The following is a 20,420-nucleotide window of genomic DNA, read 5'->3' on the forward strand; positions in this document are numbered from 1 at the left end:
AAGCATTAATTCTGTCAGAGCTAAAAAAAAAAGTGTGAAATGTGCCTGACCCTCAATAAGAGTTATAGATAAGATTTAGCCCCTAAAAGAAAATTTTAAGGGCAATTTTTTTATATTTATTTATTGAATCACTGTGGGAAAATTTACAAAGCTTTCAGGTTTAAGTCTCAGTGATACAATGATCAAACACCTTTCCCTTCATCAGTACTTATTTTTCACCATCAAGAACCCCAATATAGCCCCCTCCCACCCCTCCCAATGCCTGTGAGGCAGATGATTTCTACTTAACTCTCTCTCTACTTTGATTACATTCATTATTTCGACAAAAGATGCACCATTATTGTTTAACGATTCCACCCAACAATCAGAACTGCTGAAAAGGCATTGTGAAATACTTTGTTTTCCATAGCTGGTTATGAGAACCAAATGATTTTGGATTTCTGATATTTTACTAATTAAGTCTGGAAGGATTTTTGCCAAGAGCCAGATAATTATGAGATTGGTTTCTGTGCCTCAGGAGCCACGGCCATGCCGGAGAGCCACTCGTGGGGGGCAACTTGCGACCTCAGTAGGGTGTGAAGGACGAGCCGGTACTGCCCCCCTTCCCATGAGGCTGCAGTTGCCCCATCACCGCCGGCTCATGCCTGGTTTTCCAATAAGCTCTGAAGCGGCAGCCAGCTTGCTGCGGGGTGAGGGCGGGGGAGGCAGAAGGGACAGGCAACCTTTCTCTCCCGGGGAGGCATGGTGCCATAGTTTAACGCATAATCCATTCACTTTTCTGCCATAAGCTTCCGGGCTCTGGATTACGTCCTCTTGCTTCTGGAGCCATGGCCATTCCAGAGAGCCGCTCGTGGTGGAAACTCGCCTTAAGGGAAATTTAAGAGTTAAAAACAGATCATCTCTAAGTAAAACATGATGTTGTCTTATAAAGTAAAAGTGTAATCATAGGAATATTAGAATAATTAAAAGTATAAAAATTATTATTATTAAAATATATAAAATAACTTGGTCACTGTAGGAATCATTCCACTAATAGCATGCTCTGTATTTCTGTGTACTAATTCTCTTTTGAAATGCATAGTGCAACCAGACCCACCCATTGCCCTCAACTGGACTCTACTGAACACCAGTTTGACCGGGATTCATGCGGATATCCAAGTCAGATGGGAACCACCACCCAATGCAGATGTTCAGAAGGGATGGATTGTGCTGGAGTATGAACTGCAGTACAAGGAAGTAAATGAGACCCAGTGGAAAATGGTAAGACATCATAACATCTCACAAAAAGGTCACTTGATCCTTCTTTCAACAACTTTCTCTCATTTATAATTATACTTCCTCTTGATCAATAGCCATTTACCAGGCTGTGTTTTTCCACAATTTATTTAAGAAAAAACAATAATCGAAATAATGTCATTTTGAAATTCTGTCCCATGGCAGATGCTTACATAGAGTTTCAATGGTAGCCTATGAACAGAAAGAAAAACTGCTTCTCTGTCATCCTTTGTATCCAGTTTAACATTAGAGGCCTGGAGAGACAGTACAGTGGGGGAAGACATTTGCCTTCAGGTTCAATTGAACACAAAACTGATCTATCTGGATTTAATGATTAGCGCCACATATGGTCCCCCAAGCACCACCAAGAGTAAGCCTTGAATATAGCCAGATGTGATCAAGAAAATCAAAAAGTAAAATAAAAATAAATAACTTTAGAGCAAAGTCATATGCACTAGCCACTTGACTGTCTTTGGAGATGTAACTAAGCATGAGAACGATTATCATTAAGATCAACAGTGAGTACAGCTAAATATTGTCCCATGATTTGAATGTTACTACTCACAAGACACACACCTCCGAACTGAAATAAGTTCTTATATGACTTTGGGAGAGAAACATAGAAAAATAATTTGACTCAGAGATTTCAGAACAACCCCTTATTCCATACTTCAGAGGGAAAATAAGGTAACTTGTTTTTGTAGCCATGGACCATGGAACTGGTTGACCTTTGTACTCCTCGTTTGCAAAGGATATGGGAACTCATCACTTGAGGCAAGTTCCGCACAACACTCAACAAGGAACAAACAAAAAACAGGATTAACATGCTGCTGCACCTAGTATAATGAATTCTCAATCCATCTAACCACAACATTGCCCGGCCAGATCCAAACTCACAGTTTGGGACTGGTTATCAGGTCATGCAAGCAACCTGACCCAACCTTACCCCTAGAATTTTAAGACTTTGGGCCCTGTTCAGTCAGTGAACTGAAAAAAGGAAGCCAAGTTTATCATTAGAGAAAATTTAAGTTTGGAGTAGTTTTGAAGAGCTAACTGTTGGTCTTTGAGATTCTGTTTCTGGAATCTTTTTCATTTATATATCTGCTCTGCAACTTGGTACCCAAAAAGAGCTTGATTGGTTGCTGACTCAACAAAGCCTTCTAACGCCAAGCTCAATCAAACATGCATTGAGCAATCAAATATAGAAACTACTACACTGGAAGCCATGCCTGGTTCCCCCTGCCTATAGTTCAGAGTGTGAATAGTGAGGCCATTCCAGGGTGCCCAAAAGGTCAAGAATATTTTCATAATAATTCTAAATATTATGTTCTTTTTTTCTTCACTCTGTTGATGGTATGAAAATGAGAGTGGAGAGACTGCTTTCTTAGCACAAATCAAGGCAGCAGCTGCAAACTGAAAATACCCAGGGTCATTGTATTCTTCACCATGCACTCACAGGAATGAAGGAGAAACCAGTTTCACTGAGGAAGGTGCCTGATGAAGCTACACAAGTATGTTTTTCATTAAATTTTATTTTTGCTGTGGCTTCCAGGAAGTACACTTAAAGGCCTTCTGCTGCATAATGAGATAGTGATGGACATCTTAAGAACAAGCACCGGAACAGCTGGGTCACCATCAGAACTGACCGGGTTTTTTCTTAGAACACCAACTGATAAAAAGAATATTTGAGGGCTTTTGTTTTTGTTTAGGGGCCACACCCAACTATGCTCAGGGCTTACTCCTGGTTCTGCAATCAGTGATAAATACTGAAAGACTCAGAAGACTGTTTGTGGTACCAGGAATCCAACACAGATTGGATGAGTGCAAGGCCAGCTCCCTGCAAGCTTTGTTGTCTCTTTGGCTCTAGCAAAAGGAAAGCAGTTGACTTTTTATGATGACAGTGAAAAAAATTGAACTTTCAGAGTCAAGTTGGAATTTGGGAAATTTGGGGAACCAAAAGCTCTTAGCATTCCAGCCTTTGAAGACTTTCCTAATCTGTTGATACTAGAAAATGTGTTTTTCACATTGTGTAATGGAATGTGTGAACACTTGGAAAGTCTACATAACTCATTGAGCCAATATTTTCCAAAGGACTAATATATGACCCAAATCATTCATGGGGAAAATGATCCATTCAAAGTACTAGATGGAATCATAGACTGATTTATTCAAAACTAGATAAAATGGCAAGTTCTAATATAATGAAGTATGACAAACTCACTGATATTATTACAGATTATACATTATAACTGAACTTTAAGAAGTAACCACCTGTAGAGTTTTTGATGATTAGTTTAGGAATTAAAAAAAAGTACCCTTATTTACTTTCAAACTATTAAAATATCCTTTCTCTTGTTCTGTATCTTTGTAAGATTAAATTTTGTACATGCACTTAAACCAAAGCACATATCCTAATAATTTTCAATGATAAGAAGGGATAAAAATATAACTGTTTTTTATTAAACCGGATCAAAAAAATTGGAAAAACTGTGAAACTTTGTTATTCTTCTCACTGTGATTTTGTTTGAAAATGTACAATAGCTTTTTTAAATAAATTTTATATCATAAAATTAATTTATTCTTTTAATTTTAAATTACTATTTTCAAATTTATCAGCTTCTAATATGATGAAAAAAAGGAATGAATCTAACCCAAATCAAACAAAATCCTTAGGATTTTCATTAAAATTTCTAAAGTAAAAGACTTCTGAAACCAAAAAGCTTGAGAATCTTAAAAAGTCAAATATGTAAACCAGAATATTAGAATGAATAGGTTTATTGGTCATAGTTCCAACCTGCAAGTGCAGGGCCTGTGGTTATGTGGCACAGATGTGTGGTTCACCAGGTTCTTGTGAGCACAGAAGTTACCTGTTACCAAAAAAATTACATATTCACAGTATTTATCAGACTAGTAATTTGTGAGAATATTTGACACAAAAACTATTTTCTAAGAATCGACTTCTCTCAATGTGCTCAAAATTGGGACCATGGAGATAGTACAGAGGTGAGGGTGCATGCAAGGCCCCAGTATTCTATCACCTAGTTCGATCCCCAGCATCTAAAGGCCATTCAAGAATCACTGGATGCAGTCCAGAAGGTCCTCAAGCACTTTCAGATATAGCCCCAGTGACCCCTTGAGTACCACCAGCTCATCCCAGCTGGTCTCTGGCATCACAGAACCCAAGCACCACCATATCCACCAAACCAGTTGGCTGGAAGTGGTCCCCAGGATCTCCTGAGTATTATTTGGGAGGCCAAAATAAAAACTTAAAAGAAACTCACAATCTAATTAGTTATTAGCAGAAATGTTAAAAACATTTGAAAAAGAGGTGTGAGCCAGAGAGATAATACAGGGAATAAGGTTCTTGCCTTGCATGCAGCCAATCCCTGTTCCATCTCTGGAGCACTGCCAAGAGTGATCCCTAAACACAGAGCACACAATAAGTCCTGAGCCTGCCATGTGTGGCCCCAAAACAGAGGGGATGGAGAGTGAGAAAGAGAGAGTGAGAGAAAGTAAGGGGGGGATGTTTATAAGTAGAATGGGGAAAGACTACTATTTTTGCTTATATTAGGAATTCATGTTTCTAATTGAAAATACTGAATTTGGTATTATTGTATCATTTTTCAAAATTAAATACAGAAGATATCACAAATGTTTGGGCCACATTTTTGTACCTGGGATCTCAGTCTGACCATGGCACAGCATGCCCCCACAGCTCCACACATGTGATCCCAGTTCTCATGGTTCCTGAAGCTACAGGATCCAAGCAACACTTGCAGGCTCTAGCATTGAACTCTTCAGCCCAGCTGGCAAAGTGTCACCAAGCAGTGACTAGTGAGCCCATAAGCACTGTTTAGATGCTTCCCCCAAATTTTAACTAATTTAACTATATTTTGAATATAAAAAATAATACTAATGCCCATGTAGTTACAACTGTTACCGTTAACTCAAATAAAGAATTTATGGTTTTACAAATGCTGGCGGGGATGTGGAGGAAAGGGAGCCCTCATTCATTGTTGATAGGAATGTAAGCTGATGCAGCCTCTGTGGAAAACAGCATGAATTCTCAAAAATTAAAAATAAATCAACTCTAAGGTCCAGAAAGTGGTGTCTATCCAAAGAACACAGAAACACTAGTTCATGCAGATATATGCATACCTACATTCATTACAGTGCTATTTACAGTCCCCAAACTATGCAAACAACCCAAATGCCCAAAGATATGTGAGTATTAACTGTGATATGTATAGTGTGTCATATATGTGTGTTCTGACATTAAAATTCATATTAGTTATTCAAATAATTTATGTATTAAGAAAGTTCTAAGAAATAATGTGAATAACCATCCTGTGTACACATTGGGGCAGGAGGGGAAAGGAGGCACTATGTAAGCAGAAACTAACCAAGGTGAAAGAAAATTTTGTTCTAGAAGCTGATGACCCAGGTTCTTGCTTAATAAAACAAATTATGAGAATATTACTTTGTGAAAAAAAATCCATGCTGTTGAAAAAGTGAATGTTTCAAGTTTTCTATAAATGGGAACAAGGTTTTCTAACTGAACACCTATGAAAAGTACATAGTAAATACTTGCTTTGAGGATGTCACTTGGAAGAAAGCATCATTAGTTGGGCCTACTTTTTAGTAGCAAAAAGTTGAAAGATCTAATGACCTAGTTCTACCTTCCCCAGGAAGGGAAAGAAATATCCTGGATTTCAGAATTGTAGTACCCTTATGTTCATTACCTCTTCAATCACTTTTCTTCTCATATTCTGGAAAGCAAATTATTTTTGAAATGTTTTAAGCTTTTTGTAACCACAGATTAAGTGTGTGATTGATTGCATCTAATAAAATTATTTGAAAGTTCAATTAAGACCATTATCATTTATTTAGGACCCTTTTCAATTCTGAGATCATTTGAATGACAACTTAGAATTTCCAAAGAACAAAGATAGGTATATAGATATTTGACATACTTTGAATTTTCTCCTTGTTTTGTGTTTTCATACAAAACTGTAGTATACCAAAAGATAGGTAGTTAATCAATAAAGTTTTTCATTGCTTTTTATTTTTCATAATCTTATCAGGTTTTGGTTTTAGAATATTCAATAACCAAATTAAACAATATAGATTTTTAAAACAAATCTTTGGGTCTATACTAAAATTAATTTGAGATTTGCATTTAACAAACATTCTTCACAAACTTATTTGGCCTTGTGAATTTCAGAATATTACCTACTTTGCATAAATTTATTTCAAACACAAATATGGAAACACTTTGTAGCATTTATTGCATTGAGTTGTTGACTCAATAATCATTTAATTTTATATTTTGTCTTGAAAGATGGACCCCGTATTGTCTACATCACTTCCTGTGTACTCATTGAGACTAGATAAAGAATATGAAGTCCGTGTGAGATCAAGACAACGAAACTCTGAAAAATATGGCGAGTTCAGTGAGGTGCTATATGTAACACTTCCTCAAATGAGTGCAGTTATATGTGAAGAAGGTAAAATAAAAAATACAATAATAGCCAGTATGACTTTCCATATACATTGATACATTTTTCCATTGTTAGAGTTGTACAGATGAAGATGCATTAACATTTAATGTCAGCACAAGCTCATCAAAGATAACAGCCAAATACAAATCAAAGTCAGAGGATTTGGTTTTTTAATTATTTAATTCAGGGAAAGCTCTGAGTATATATTAGAAGGAGAGAGGAAGATATAATAAAGTATTAGTGGGATATCTCTGAATATAAAATTTTCAAATTATTCTTTTCTTTTTATATATTCTGAACATTTCTATAATATGTTTTGCATTTATAATAAAATATCTTTCAAAGACATAGTGAAGAAATTCTCTCTGTATATGAATGACATCAAAGAAAAAGGCTAATATTAAGTATAGACAATCAATATCAGGTTGTTGGTTGTAGAACATTTAGCTGTAGCTTTTACCTGGGAGAAGAGCTTTAAAAAACAGTGTGTCAGTCACACTCCAGAGTATTAAGAGACATGTGAAGCTTCTATAGAAGATGATCAGTGCTTTTAAAAATTGAACTCTGAGTTCAAAGTTAAAGATTTTTTGATACATAAGTGAAAAAGACTGCTTACCAATAAATAACAATGTTCTAGAAAACATCACTTCTAAATGGAAGAGTATTGAGTATTAACTCATCTCCATTAAAAACAGGGTTTACAAGGCTATATGATGGACCAAAATTTATCAATAAAATAATCTCAAGCTACAGATAAATTCATTGGTATATCTAAATTTAAATTATCAGTAGATTTCAAAATCCTTAAGTAACACTTAAATAAAAAATGTCTATAAATCTGTTTTTTTCCCCTAAGCTCTACATACAGAACTGTTGTTTCAAGCAATATTTGATATAATGATAAATCTGCTTTAAAAAGTGCATTGCCACACAGTTAAACATTTTGTAGTGGCACTTTATTCTCTTGACTGATTTTTCTTCTATGTTTTAAAAAATGAAGCTCTAGCTTCGGGTTATATTTCTAAATATGTTACTGATATAAAATTATAACTACTATAGATACAGTGATATCAATGGAATTAATTCTCTTCCCCTTCTAATTCTTTATAATACTCCCAGTATCTCCTTTCTGGATTTTAATAACTAAAAAATTAATTTAAATTTTGTGGTAGGGCGTTTGCCTTGCACGCAGCCAACATGGCCAACCCGAGTTCGATTCCTCCGCCCCTCTTGGAGAGCCCAGCAAGCTACCGAGAGTATCTCGCCCACATGGCAGAGCCTGGCAAGCTCCCCGTGACATATTCGATATGCCAGACACAGTAACAACAAAGTCTCCAATGGAGACGTTACTGGGCCCACTCGAGCAAGAATATTTTACATAATAGTCTACTTTTAATTAAGCAACAGACAAGTAAATTTATGCTATTTTGTTTTTAAAAAGTGGGTTACATCAGCCAGTATGGGAACAAACAACGAAATGACTGGAAAGCACTTGTTCTTTAGAAGTGATGTAGAAGCTTTTACAGTTCCCCCAAATCTGCTTTAAAGTGCACTAAAATTTGAAGATAGTACTACAAGTATCGATCTTTTTCTTCTAATGATTTATTTTTCAATCTGTAAAGTATATTCTCTGTTTTTATAAAATATTTCACTGTAATTTAAATATGAAATCTCTATCCCACCTTTTTGATAATCCTCAGGAAGATTTGTTTTTAAAGTCTTTACACTTTTTATGAAAGGGATCAAATGGACACAATCTATAAAGTAGTGTGTAAGCAAGCACTTTTCCCCAAAGTTATTACCTTTAATAACACATCATAAAGGTAGATTTTAAAGCAGTTTAGGTTTTACAAACAAAATCATGTTTATATTATATGCTGTTTATTTTGATTATTTTGGGAAGGTGTAATACTTTAAGGAGTAGACAGGACTGTTGTTGGAACAAAAGGTACTCTTGCAATCATTGCAGTCCATGACAGTACTTATCAAGTGAAATCGCTGGCCTTGCTAGATGAGTACAAATATTTTTATCAGCGAAAAGGAAAATGAAATGTAAACTTCAAACATCCTCTGAGTGATGTATTGTTTTTCTGTGTTTCAGATTTCCAGATTCCATGGTTCTTAATTATTATCTTTGGAATATTTGGACTAACAGTTATATTATTTGTATTAATATTTTCTAAGCAACAAAGGTATGTGGAGCAGTCTATTTTGACATGTTTTTACAGTTGTCTAGATTTCTATTTATATACGTTCATTTAAGACTTATGAATGAAAATTTTAAGTAACCCAGTAAAATTTTCTTTCTATATGTTTTCTTTTTTTTAATTTATTTACTTATTTTTTTAATTATTTTTTTAATTTTTTTCTTTTTTTATTAGTGAAACACCATGAGGTACAGTTATAGGCTTACAAATTTTGTGCTTGGGTTTCAGTTATACTATGATCAAGTGCCCATCCCTCCACCAGTGCCCGTCATCTATCACCACGGGTCCCAGCTTCCCCCCCACCCCCCATCCCCCCCCCCACCGTCCCATCCTGCCTCTGTGGCAGGGTATTCCCCCTTGTTTTCTCTCTCTTCTTTTGGGTACTGTGTTTTGCAAGAAAGGCTTTGAGTGGCAATCATGTTTGGTCTATAGACTACTTTTAGCATGCTTCTCCCACCCTGGGAGGGTCCTCACAACACCCTTCATTTGGTACTCTCTTCTCTATCTGAGCTTCCTTTTCACCTAGGACGTGTGGCTGGCCTTCCATTCATGGAGCAAAATTCCTGGTACTAATCTCAGCCATTCCTGGGTGTTAATCTCCCTTTTTGTTGCTTTATGTTCCCCAGATGAATGCAATCTTTCTGTGTCTATCCCGCTCTTTCTGACTCATTTCGCTTAACATGATACTTTCCATGTAGTACCACTTGTATGTAAATTTCATAACTTCATCTTTTCTAACAGCTACATATTACTCCATTGTGTAAATGTACCAAAGTTTCTTTAACCAGTCATCTGTTCTTGGGCACTCAGGTTTTTTCCAGATTCTGGCTATTGTAAAGAGTGCTGCAATGAACAAACAATTGCAGATGTCACTTCGACTATACCTTTTTGCCTCTCTGGGATATATTCCCAGGAGTGCTATAGCTGGGTCAAATGGCAGATCAAATTCTAATTTTTTGAGAGTCGTCCATACTGTTTTCCAAAAGGGTTGGACCAGCCGGCATTCCCACCAGCAGTGAAGGAGGGTCCCTTTCTCGCCACATCCACGCCAGCACCAGTTGCTTTTGTTCTTGTGGATGTGGGCCAGTCTCTGTGGTGTGAAATGATATCTCATTGTGGTTTTGATCTGCATCTCTCTGATGATTAGTGATGTAGAGCATTTTCTCATGTGCCTTTTTGCCATTCGAATTTCTTCTTTGCGAAAGTTTCTGTTCATTTCCTCACCCCATTTTTTGATGGGGTTGGGTGATTTCTTCTTGTGGAGTTTAACCAGTACCTTGTATATCCTTGATATCAACCCCTTGTCAGATGTGTACTTGATGAATATCCTTTCCCATTCAGTAGGCTGTCTTTGTATTTTGGTCACTGTTTCTTTTGAGGTGCAGAAGCTTCTTAGTTTAAGATAGTCCCATTTGTCTATCTCTGTTTTCACTTGCTCGGCCAGTGGCATGACATCTTTGAAGATACCATTAGCTTCAATATCATGGAGAGTTTTGCCGACTTTGTCTTCAATAAACATTATGGATTCTGGTCCGATGTTGAGGTCATAAATCCATTTTGATCTTACTTTTGTGCATGGTGTTAGGCAGAGATCTGAGCCCACTTTTTTGCATGTAGCCGTCCAATTTTGCCAGCACAGTTTATTGAAGAGGTTTTCCCTGCTCCATTTCAGTTTTCTTGCCCCCTTATCAAAAATTAGATGATTATATGTTTGGGAGGAAATGTCAGTATATTCAACTCTGTCCCATTGGTCTGCAGCTCTGCTTTTGTTCCAGTACCATGCTGTTTTAATTATTACTGCCTTGTAGTAGAGTTTGAAGTTAGGGAGGTTGATTCCTCCCATTTTCTTTTTCCCAAGAATTGCTTTAGCTATTCGTGGGGGCTTAATTTTCCATATAAATTTCAGGAGTGTTTGCTCCATTTCTTTGAAGAATGTCATGGGTATCCTTATAGGGATTGCATTGAATTTGTACAGTGCTTTGGGAAGTATTGCCATTTTGATGATATTGATTCTCCCCATCCATGAACAGGGGATATTTTTCCATTTCCTCGTGTCGTCTTTTATTTCCTGAAGTAGCGTTTTGTAGTTTTCTTTGTACAGGTCCTTTACTTCCTTAGTTAAGCTGATTCCTAGATACTTGATTTTCTGGGGCACAATTGTGAATGGGATTGTTTTCTTGATGTCACTTTCTTCTCTTTCACTATTTGCGTATAGGAATGTCATGGATTTTTGGGTATTGATTTTATAGCCTGCCACTTTACTACACAAGCCTACTGTTTCTAGGAGTTTCTTGGTAGAGGTTTTAGGGTTCTCTAAGTATAGTATCATGTCATCTGCTAATAGTGAGAGCTTAATTTCTTCTTTCCCTATCTGGATGCCCTTAATATCTTTTTCTTGCCTAATCGCTATTGCAAGTACTTCCAGTACTATATTGAACAGTAGTGGAGAGAGTGGGCATCCTTGTCTCGTCCCTGACCTTAGGGGGAAGGTTCTCAGTTTTCCCCCATTTAGGATGATGTTTGCTGTAAGATAGATAAACCACTAGCAACACTCACAAAGTAACAGAGAGAGAGAACCCTAATAAATCGAATCAGAAAGAAGAATGGGGATATCACAACAGAAACTAAAGAAATTCAAGAGATCATCAGAGACTACTTTGAAAGTCTGTATTCCATGAAACACGAGAACCTGGAAGAAATGGATAAATTCCTGGACTCCTACCATCTCCCAAAGCTCAATCAAGAAGATATAGAGTACCTGAATAGACCTATTTACATCAAGGAAATTGAAACTGTAATCAAAAGTCTTCCCAAAAACAAAAGTCCAGGCCCAGACGGATTTACTAGCGAATTTTTCCAAACATTTAAAGAGAACCTATTGCCAATTCTTCTCAAGCTTTTCCAGGAAATTGAAAAAAACAGAAACTCTCCCAAACAGCTTCTATGAAGCCCATATCTCTGTAATACCAAAAGGAAACAAAGACACCGCAAGAAAAGAAAACTACAGGCCAATATCCCTGATGAACACGGATGCGAAGATTCTCAACAAAATACTAGCCAATAGAATACAACAACTCATCAAAAAGATCATACATCATGACCAAGTGGGATTCATCCCAGGGATGCAAGGATGGTTCAACATTCATAAATCAATCAACATAATCCATCATATCAACAAAAGAAAAGATAAAAATCATATGATCATATCAATAGACGCAGAGAAAGCTTTTGACAAGATCCAGCACCTATTCATGATGAAAACCCTTGCCAAAATGGGGATAGAGGGGACTTTCCTCAATATAGTTAAAGCCATCTACCACAAATATATATGTTTTCTACTTTGTTGTGTGCATCCTAAAAAAACCATAGGCTTCAGTACTCTCTGGAAGGTTACATAAGACATTGAGTTGAAGTTAGTGCACACCTTGTGAGAACAAAACTGTCTCCTTGCTATCTCTTCACCTTTTCAGATTCCTGAAGTAGTTGGCTCATTTGCATTCCAGAACTGTAAGGCAGTACTTATCCTTTGGTTAAATTTGACAACATTTTAATAATTTAAATTTAAATTTAAAATAAATTTAAATGGCCAGCTGAAGTTACCTAGAAAATTTAATTCAATAAGGCCATTCATATAAAATAAATAAGGTTTTGTTTAAAGTTGTTGGAATATTTACAGTTTGGTATGTCTCCTCTATTTATAAACATGGCTAACATTCTTTTAAGTTTGAAGAGAGCCTATTCTCTGTTCTCTTGGATTCAAAAGGTTCTAGTTCTTCTGTCCCTATTGCTTATCCTTGTTTGAATCTCTTCCTCTATGGGCCTCCAGGTTCTTATAAATTATATGAGACTGTTGGATTATATTATTTTTAAAACTCATTCAAGACAGAATGTGGCTCAGCAGTAAAGTGGATGCCTTGCATACAGGAGATATGGGTTTGATCCCAGTATTGCAAAAAAAAAAAGTTCCAGATAAATTTCATTTGATCTGTAAGATCTGTCTTTCTGTTTTTCTTTCTTAAAATAAGTATGATTATCAGTTGTTTCACATTTTTATGAGCTTATCTTCCCCGTTTTCTCACAACTAGAGTGTCCAATACTCCCAGTTTATCTAGTTTTAGCACCAAAAACCTTTTTCCTGGGCCCAGGGTCCCCTGTGATCCAGGAGACATGGTGGTGTCCACTGCTTAGAAGACAAGTTCTTCAACTGAAGAAACAAGGCATCTGCAGATAAAAATGGGAGCTATTTTGTGAATATATTTCAAAAGCCCTTTAATTGGGGGAAGAGAGTGTGAAGCATTTTTAAAACATCCAGATAAAACTTAGGTGGGAAGAAAAAATAATTCTCTAAATGATGGAATTTCAAGATCACCAAGCGTGTTAAAAGACTACAAGTGGATGCATAAAGACTTACTCCAAGTAAAGCTAAAGTTAAAATGATACTCCATAGCTACTATCTCAGCTTTTCCCAGAACCCTGGAACTCTAAAAAGCTTCAGATCTTTATGATTTTGCATGAAGTTTCGTGCTTGCACATTCCAAACTACTTCTCCCTTTCTTAATGATTACGATCATTAGTTGACCAATGTTATCACTTCAGGCAAATTATTTTGAATTTGAGTACATTGAACCCAAATGGCAAACATAGTTTTGTGCCAGGTTATCTTTACTGTATTCTCTTCTTCCCACTAACAACCCACCCTAGCATTTAAGCCAGTATCAATCAGAAAGGGAAAAAATGAATTGTATCATTATGAAGAGAACTGACAAATGACAATCTGAAGCCAAATTCAGCCTGTGAGGCTATGATTTTCATTTGTTATCTTGACTTTAGAGTAAAAGTTTTGTGACAAGGTAGTTACTAGGGATTTCTCTAATACAAAAATTAAGGTTTCCATTTTATATTTAAAAACTGAAACATTTAGCTGGGAAGAGAGCTCACATGGTAGAGCACATGCCCAGCACATGCAAAACCCTGGGTTTGATCCTGAGTACTGTATGCTGTCCTTCCACTCAGTTAAACTGAGTGGTAACCCTTGAGCACTGCTGGGATGCCCCTATAAAAATTTCAAAGTGAAATAAGAACTGAAATATCAGTGAAACTTAGTTGATATTCCTGAATAACCACATCTGCTGGGACAGAGGACAGACATCCCATTTGAGAAGGACAAACTTTTTTTGGTTGTTTTTGGACCATACCTGGTGATACTCAGGGCTTCGTCCTGGTTCTGCACTAAGATTACACCTATTCAAGTGGGGCTCAAGGGATCGAATGAGGTGCAGAGGATCAAGCCCAGGTAGAGCATGTGCGAGGCAAGCAAGCTACCCACTGTACAATAACTCCAGCCCCCAAAGAAGGGCAAACTTCTTTAGTCTCTCACCATTCCCATCCTTCTCTACGTCGTTGCAACAGATCTTCTCCCTTCAATTGCATGACCTTTTTGAACCCTAGAGGATTCAGAGTTGCACAATCTGACACAACTAGAAGGCTCACTTACAGACATGCCAAACTGCAGAATCTTCTTCAAAAAGGAAGGGCACCCATAACAAAGCAGGCACTAGACACTTTGCTTCCTGTATTTGGGGTTATAGTGCATTTGTAATGTTAAGAATTTGAACTAGCTATAGAAAGTTGAGGAACCAAATTGTCTTGGCAACATGACAGAACACAGAGGCTAGGCACTTTGAATTTGAGCCTCAGCTGTGCCAAATGTTAGTGCATGATATTAAAATATATTCCTTAAACTTCCAACTACACCCAACTCTTCCCATAATATCATTTTTATACCTTGTGACTGTCAGCATTAAATGTTTAGTAGAGAAGTTGATAGATGGCTTTATAAAGGAACATAGAGTAAATCTGTATAAACTTTGGGCACCATGAGGTCCCTGTTGTGACTGATCAGCTCTGCTACAGTGGCATGGCACAGCCACAGAGAAGATGTAACTTAGTGAACACAAGTGTGCTCCACTAAAACTGTGGCCTACAAGATCATAGAACAGAAGAAAGACCAACTCTTGGCCAGAGGCCATAATTGACCAACCTATAATTTAGTGCAAGATATATATCTCACAGTATTTGACTAATCGAAGGCATTCAAAAATGATAGTGGCCATAATTCATAATTGATATATTTTTTAATATATTCCATTTGTTTCAGCAAACTGTCCCACTGAGTAACCCTAATGGATATTAAAGCAACTTACGAAATTCCTTGGGTTAAGTGAAAAAGAGGTGGAGATATTTAGAGCTCGGGTTTTCTATTATAACATAGACTAGTCTGTCCATTTACATTGAGTGGCATGTCAGCCGATATCCAATAAAGATATCTCTAGCACTCTGAGTTTTGTGGGTTTATTTTCCAACTTTATTTTTCAACAATAAAGTGAATTGTTTGGAATGAATAATCTCTTTTTTTTGGTCAGAGCTTCAATGTTGATTTTAAGACATAAATTCTAGTTACACTATTAACAAAGTAGATAGATTCAAATTTTTAAGAACATTTATTGAGTGCCTGCTATGGACCAGGAATTGTAGTTTGGGCTAAGGATACAATAATGCATGTAAAATTAGGATAAATCTTGAAATGAATTATGATTAGAAAATAACTTAAATATTTAGGAGAGAAAACTTAGGAGTATCACAGACTTGTGTGGCTAAACCTATACTGTATATTTAGAGATAGTTCATACTTACTATATTACAACTCAAATGAATGCTGTATTACTAATGAGGTCATCTCTTAGAATATCTCATAATTAATGTGAGTTGTGTGATGTGAAATTATACCAGCCTTTCTTTTTATGAGAGTAAAAATAATTTTGGCTATATGTAGATTGACTCTTTTCTCTTCCTCCCTTTCTTTTCTTCATTCTTTTCTCTGCAGATTACTAATGGTGTCTAAATTAAAATTATCTTTCCTATAGCTGAAATGAAATTAGAATTAAATCTCTCTTTCCTAATATGATTGCTGTCATTTACTGACATTAAATGACTTTAAAATATATATTAAAAAGCCATGGGACAATACAATGGTTGAGACTCTTGCCTCACATGAACTGACTCAGTTCACTCCCTGACACCACATATGGTCTGTTAAGCACCACCGAGTGATCGTTGAGTCGAGAGCTAGAAATAAGTGCTAAGCACAGCCAAGCATGGCCTGAAAGCAAACAAATAAATATATGTAGAATAGGCAAACTGTGTTTTATTAAAATTGACTTCAGATGAGGGCTTTATTGTGTTTTGCTGTTCTTCATTTTTTCTATAGATTTTTTCATGTAATGTACTGGTAATATTTTCCTTCTATTTCTCATAATTTACTTATACAAGGTATAAGAATTTTTTTGATAGAGGGCATATCCAGCGCTGTTCAGGGGTAATTCCTGGCTGTATTCAGTGATCACTTCTGGCAATAGTTGGGATCGAACCTGGGTTGTCCACATGCAGGGAAATCGTCCTACCCACTGTATTATCTCTCTGGCCCTCAAAGTATAAGAATATTTAGAATAGTAATATTAATACCAGTACATTACTTTCATCTTTTGAAACAGAGAATATGTAACTTTTAAGATTTATCAGAACCAAATTTTATTTGTTTTCAAGGATTAAGATGCTGATTCTGCCCCCAGTTCCAGTTCCAAAGATTAAAGGAATTGATCCAGATCTGCTGAAGGTAAATAATAAATTATGTAAATAGTAAATAACACCAATTAAATAACACCTGACAGACACTGCTGTGTTGAGAAATTTTGTAAACTAAGTGTATCATTTTATACTCAAATTAATATTAATTTGATATTAATTAATATTTAATGACATTTAATGATATTAATATTTAATGATATTTCTCAAAATTATGAGAAAGTCTTATGTATTTAAAAGTTCTATGCCAATATTTTATTATAATATTTTGCTATTATTGTCCTTCTGTTCATAAACATAGTCTCTGAATGTAATTAAAGTCACTTTGTATCATCATCATTATGTGTTCTTTTTATATCATTATAATTAAAGGATTATTAGAAATTATTTTTTTAAGATCCTCTCTTTTTCCTTCTGTTTCATAGGAAGGGAAATTAGAAGAGGTGAACACAATCTTAGCCATTCATGACAACTATAAACCTGAATTCTACAATGATGACTCTTGGGTTGAATTCATTGAACTAGATATTGATGATCCTGACGAAAAGACTGAAGAATCTGATACAGACAGACTTCTAAACCATGACTATGAGAAGTCACTTAATATCCTCGGGGCAAAAGATGATGACTCTGGACGTACCAGCTGTTATGAACCTGACATTCTAGAGACTGATTTTAATGCTAGTGACACATGTGATGGTACCTCAGAGCTTGCTCCAGCACCACAAAGATTAAAAGAGGAAGCAGATCTCTTGTGCCTTGACCAGAAGAATCAAAATCATTCACTCTCTGATGATGCTCTCTCTTCTACTCCACGCCCCAGTGTTACCTTAGCACAGGAAAACAAACCAAGACCACTTATTACGGGTGGAACTGAATCAACTCATCCAACTACTCATACTCAGCCAAGCAATCCAAGTTCACTGACAAATATCGACTTTTATGCCCAGGTAAGTGACATTACACCAGCAGGGAGTGTGGTTCTTTCCCCGGGCCAGAAGAATAAGGCAGGGATAGCCCAGTGTGACCTGCATCCAGAAGTGGTTTCGCACTCCCAAGCAAACTTCATCATGGACAATGCCTACTTCTGTGAGGCTGATGCCAAAAAGTGCATCACAACGGCCCCTCTACTAGAGGTCCAATCACGTGGAGAGCCAAGATTTAACCAGGAAGACATTTACATCACCACAGAAAGCCTTACCACTACTGCTGGGAGGTCTGTGGCAGCAGAACTGGCTGCGAGTTCTGAGCTGCCTGTCCCAGACTACACCTCCATTCATCTAGTACAGTCTTCACAGGGCCTCATCCTGAATGCAACTGCCTTGCCTTTGCCTGACAAAGAGTTTCTCTCATCATGTGGCTATGTGAGCACAGACCAACTGAACAAAATCATGCCATAGCCTTTCTTTGATTTCCTGTGAGCTATGTATTTAATGGCTGGGGCATGAATGCTTAAACCAAAAACAATGTTTAAACCTTTTGGGGAGAGGGAGGGGGGGTATGGATCCTAAATGCCTTTTCCTGAAATGTTGAAACATGATATTAAAACAAACAAAAAAAGAAGAATGCTTAATCAGATAGCTATTCCTATTGTGAATTGTAAATATTTTAAAGAATTTGTCTCAATGACTGTTTAGTGGCTGCGATTGTCTTGTTATTGTGGGTGTTAATTTTGTGATACTAAGCATTGAATGATTATGTTTTTAATGTATAGTAAATCATGCTTTTTGGAAAAGCGAGATATCAGGTGACATTTGCAGTTCAGGAAAATTGAATGCAAATCATAGCACAAATTGATTCTTTTTAAAATAATTAGGAAATAAAATTACAAGTCAGAAGGCAAAAAACATAGTTTGAATATGTAAGAACATTTATTTTAACATAAAATTGATAAAGATATTTTTAATAATTTACACTGCAAGCATGGCTATTTTGTATTACACCACACACTGTGTCCTGTAGTTCGTGCAACCCATCTAAAGAAGGTAGCAACTACAGTCTAAAGCCAGCTCACTGCTTTGGCCAGTGAACCTAGAGGAAAAAAACAAACAAGTTAGTTTTTTACAAAGTCCTTTTTATATCTCCCCAAATTCCTTAAGAAATTCTAAAATGATTGTAGTCATCTGCTTTGTTGGAACATGCTTATTAGAATTTTGAAACAAGCACTTGTTGATTTCAAAAATCCTTAAAATGTTTGTACAGATCAACTTACCGTAAACAGAAAAAACAAACAACCCTTTCTTCCCCAAGTTTTGGTTCATGTCAGAGAACAATGTATCAAAGGAAGGGAAATAAGAGTTGGCTGCAGTGCACAGGCCTGCGGGATGACCGTTAAGATATTTCTTAGTGCGGCTCCATGCTTGCATATGGAGCGTCTTTGTCTACCAGGAGTATTGTGTGCTGAACCAGAGTAAGTAGCCTGACCACTTCTGCCTGGTGTGCCTCAGACACAATTTGGTTTGATTTCCTAGTTACCTAACAAGGAAATACAGTCCAAGAAGCATCTTATGAGTCGAAGCATGTCAAAATGAAGCTATCCAGAGAATGAAATAAGCTCAAGAAACAGGGTTTTGTTTCACAGCCTATTGCCAGACATGCTTGTTTTTCATGGTAATGAGAAACACAAGAAAAGAGCTTATAACCACCACCCACCCCCCAAGCTCAAAATTTCCTTATGCTGAGAGCAAAAACGTTCTTCTTTGTATATGACTTATTTAAAAGATAAAATGAAGTTTCAATTTAATTTCCTCTCTTAGAAGACTGGCTTCAAAGAAGGTAGTCAGTGGGAAATGAAGAGGTCTGTGTCATTTTTAATTTATATTTCAACCCCTTAACAACTTAAACATTATTCTTCGGAGCCTTGTGATAACTTCCCCAAAAATCTTATCAACAAGAAAGGAATCTCATTTTGCTGAAGAACACAACACTTCTGAACATAAAAAAATTTTTTTCAAAGCTTCACAAAACGTTAAAGTTAGCTTTAACTTAAACAGTATGTGACATCAAGCTCAGACCATTGTAGGAACCAAACTTAGTGGTCTTTTAAAAATTTTTTGTTTCTTGCAAGAAGGACAATGAGCAACTAGAATTGTTTAAAGTTCAACATGCTACTTTGTGATAGATGTTTATAATTGAATTTCTGCTACCTTGCTGCTATGGTTTTCTCTCAAATACATCATTTCATATAAAATTTTATCAAGTAGAACCTAATCCAACTTAAAAACTGTGTGTTTGGGAAAAACTGTTTCACTGATTCTCAATAGGCTGACAACATTTCAATAGCCAAAAATAGCTAAATACCTCAATCCATTTCAGAATGTCATTTTGGTACTTTGCTGGCCACACAAGCCGTAATTCACTAGTATGAGTGGTTGTGTCCTGCAGTTTATATTTAACTTCCTTTGTCTGTGGAATTTTTTCCTTCAAAGTTTAATAAATTTATTTTCTTGGATTCTCGATGGTATGTATGCTTCTATTGTCAAACGTCCATGTCAAAATCAACAGACTGCATGCTGCAAGTTCTTCTCATCTGTGGAACCAAGCCCAACTGGCTTGATCTCATCAGCAATATGTGAAGGGTTTTGTTATGTGCAAGAATATACAAAAGAACAGGAGGTTATAGCCTATCTCTCTCTGGAGAAGAATCTGGAATCCAACCTGCAAATAGCCTACCAGTTTACTTAAATTGTGCGTTCTCCCCAAGCCAGGACTCTCTTCAGGGACAAGGGTCTCTTAAAACCACATTTTGGTCATCTGGTAGTTTGCAAGTCCTGTTGAGCAGGAGCATTTGGTGTAC

At 36.4% G+C, this 20,420-nt stretch overlaps 1 protein-coding gene across 4 annotated transcripts in view; it reads left to right on the forward strand.

Annotated features, from left to right (window-relative positions):
* GHR (growth hormone receptor) overlaps positions 1-20,080 on the forward strand; it is a 305,006-nt gene extending 284,926 nt beyond the window's left edge. For all 4 annotated transcript variants that reach the window (XM_056112076.1, XM_056112075.1, XM_056112077.1 and 1 more), the window contains 5 exons: positions 1,082-1,260; positions 6,617-6,782; positions 8,878-8,968; positions 16,586-16,655; positions 17,050-20,080. In XM_056112076.1, the coding sequence (XP_055968051.1) occupies positions 1,082-1,260; positions 6,617-6,782; positions 8,878-8,968; positions 16,586-16,655; positions 17,050-18,024 (1,481 nt within the window). In that variant the 3' untranslated portion in view covers positions 18,025-20,080. The remainder of the gene's footprint in view (positions 1-1,081; positions 1,261-6,616; positions 6,783-8,877; positions 8,969-16,585; positions 16,656-17,049) is intronic.
* The last annotated feature ends 340 nt before the right edge of the window (positions 20,081-20,420 follow it).

This window comes from Sorex fumeus, unplaced genomic scaffold (genome assembly GCF_029834395.1).
Source record: "Sorex fumeus unplaced genomic scaffold, SorFum_2.1 ptg000015l, whole genome shotgun sequence".
NCBI lineage: Eukaryota > Metazoa > Chordata > Mammalia > Eulipotyphla > Soricidae > Sorex > Sorex fumeus.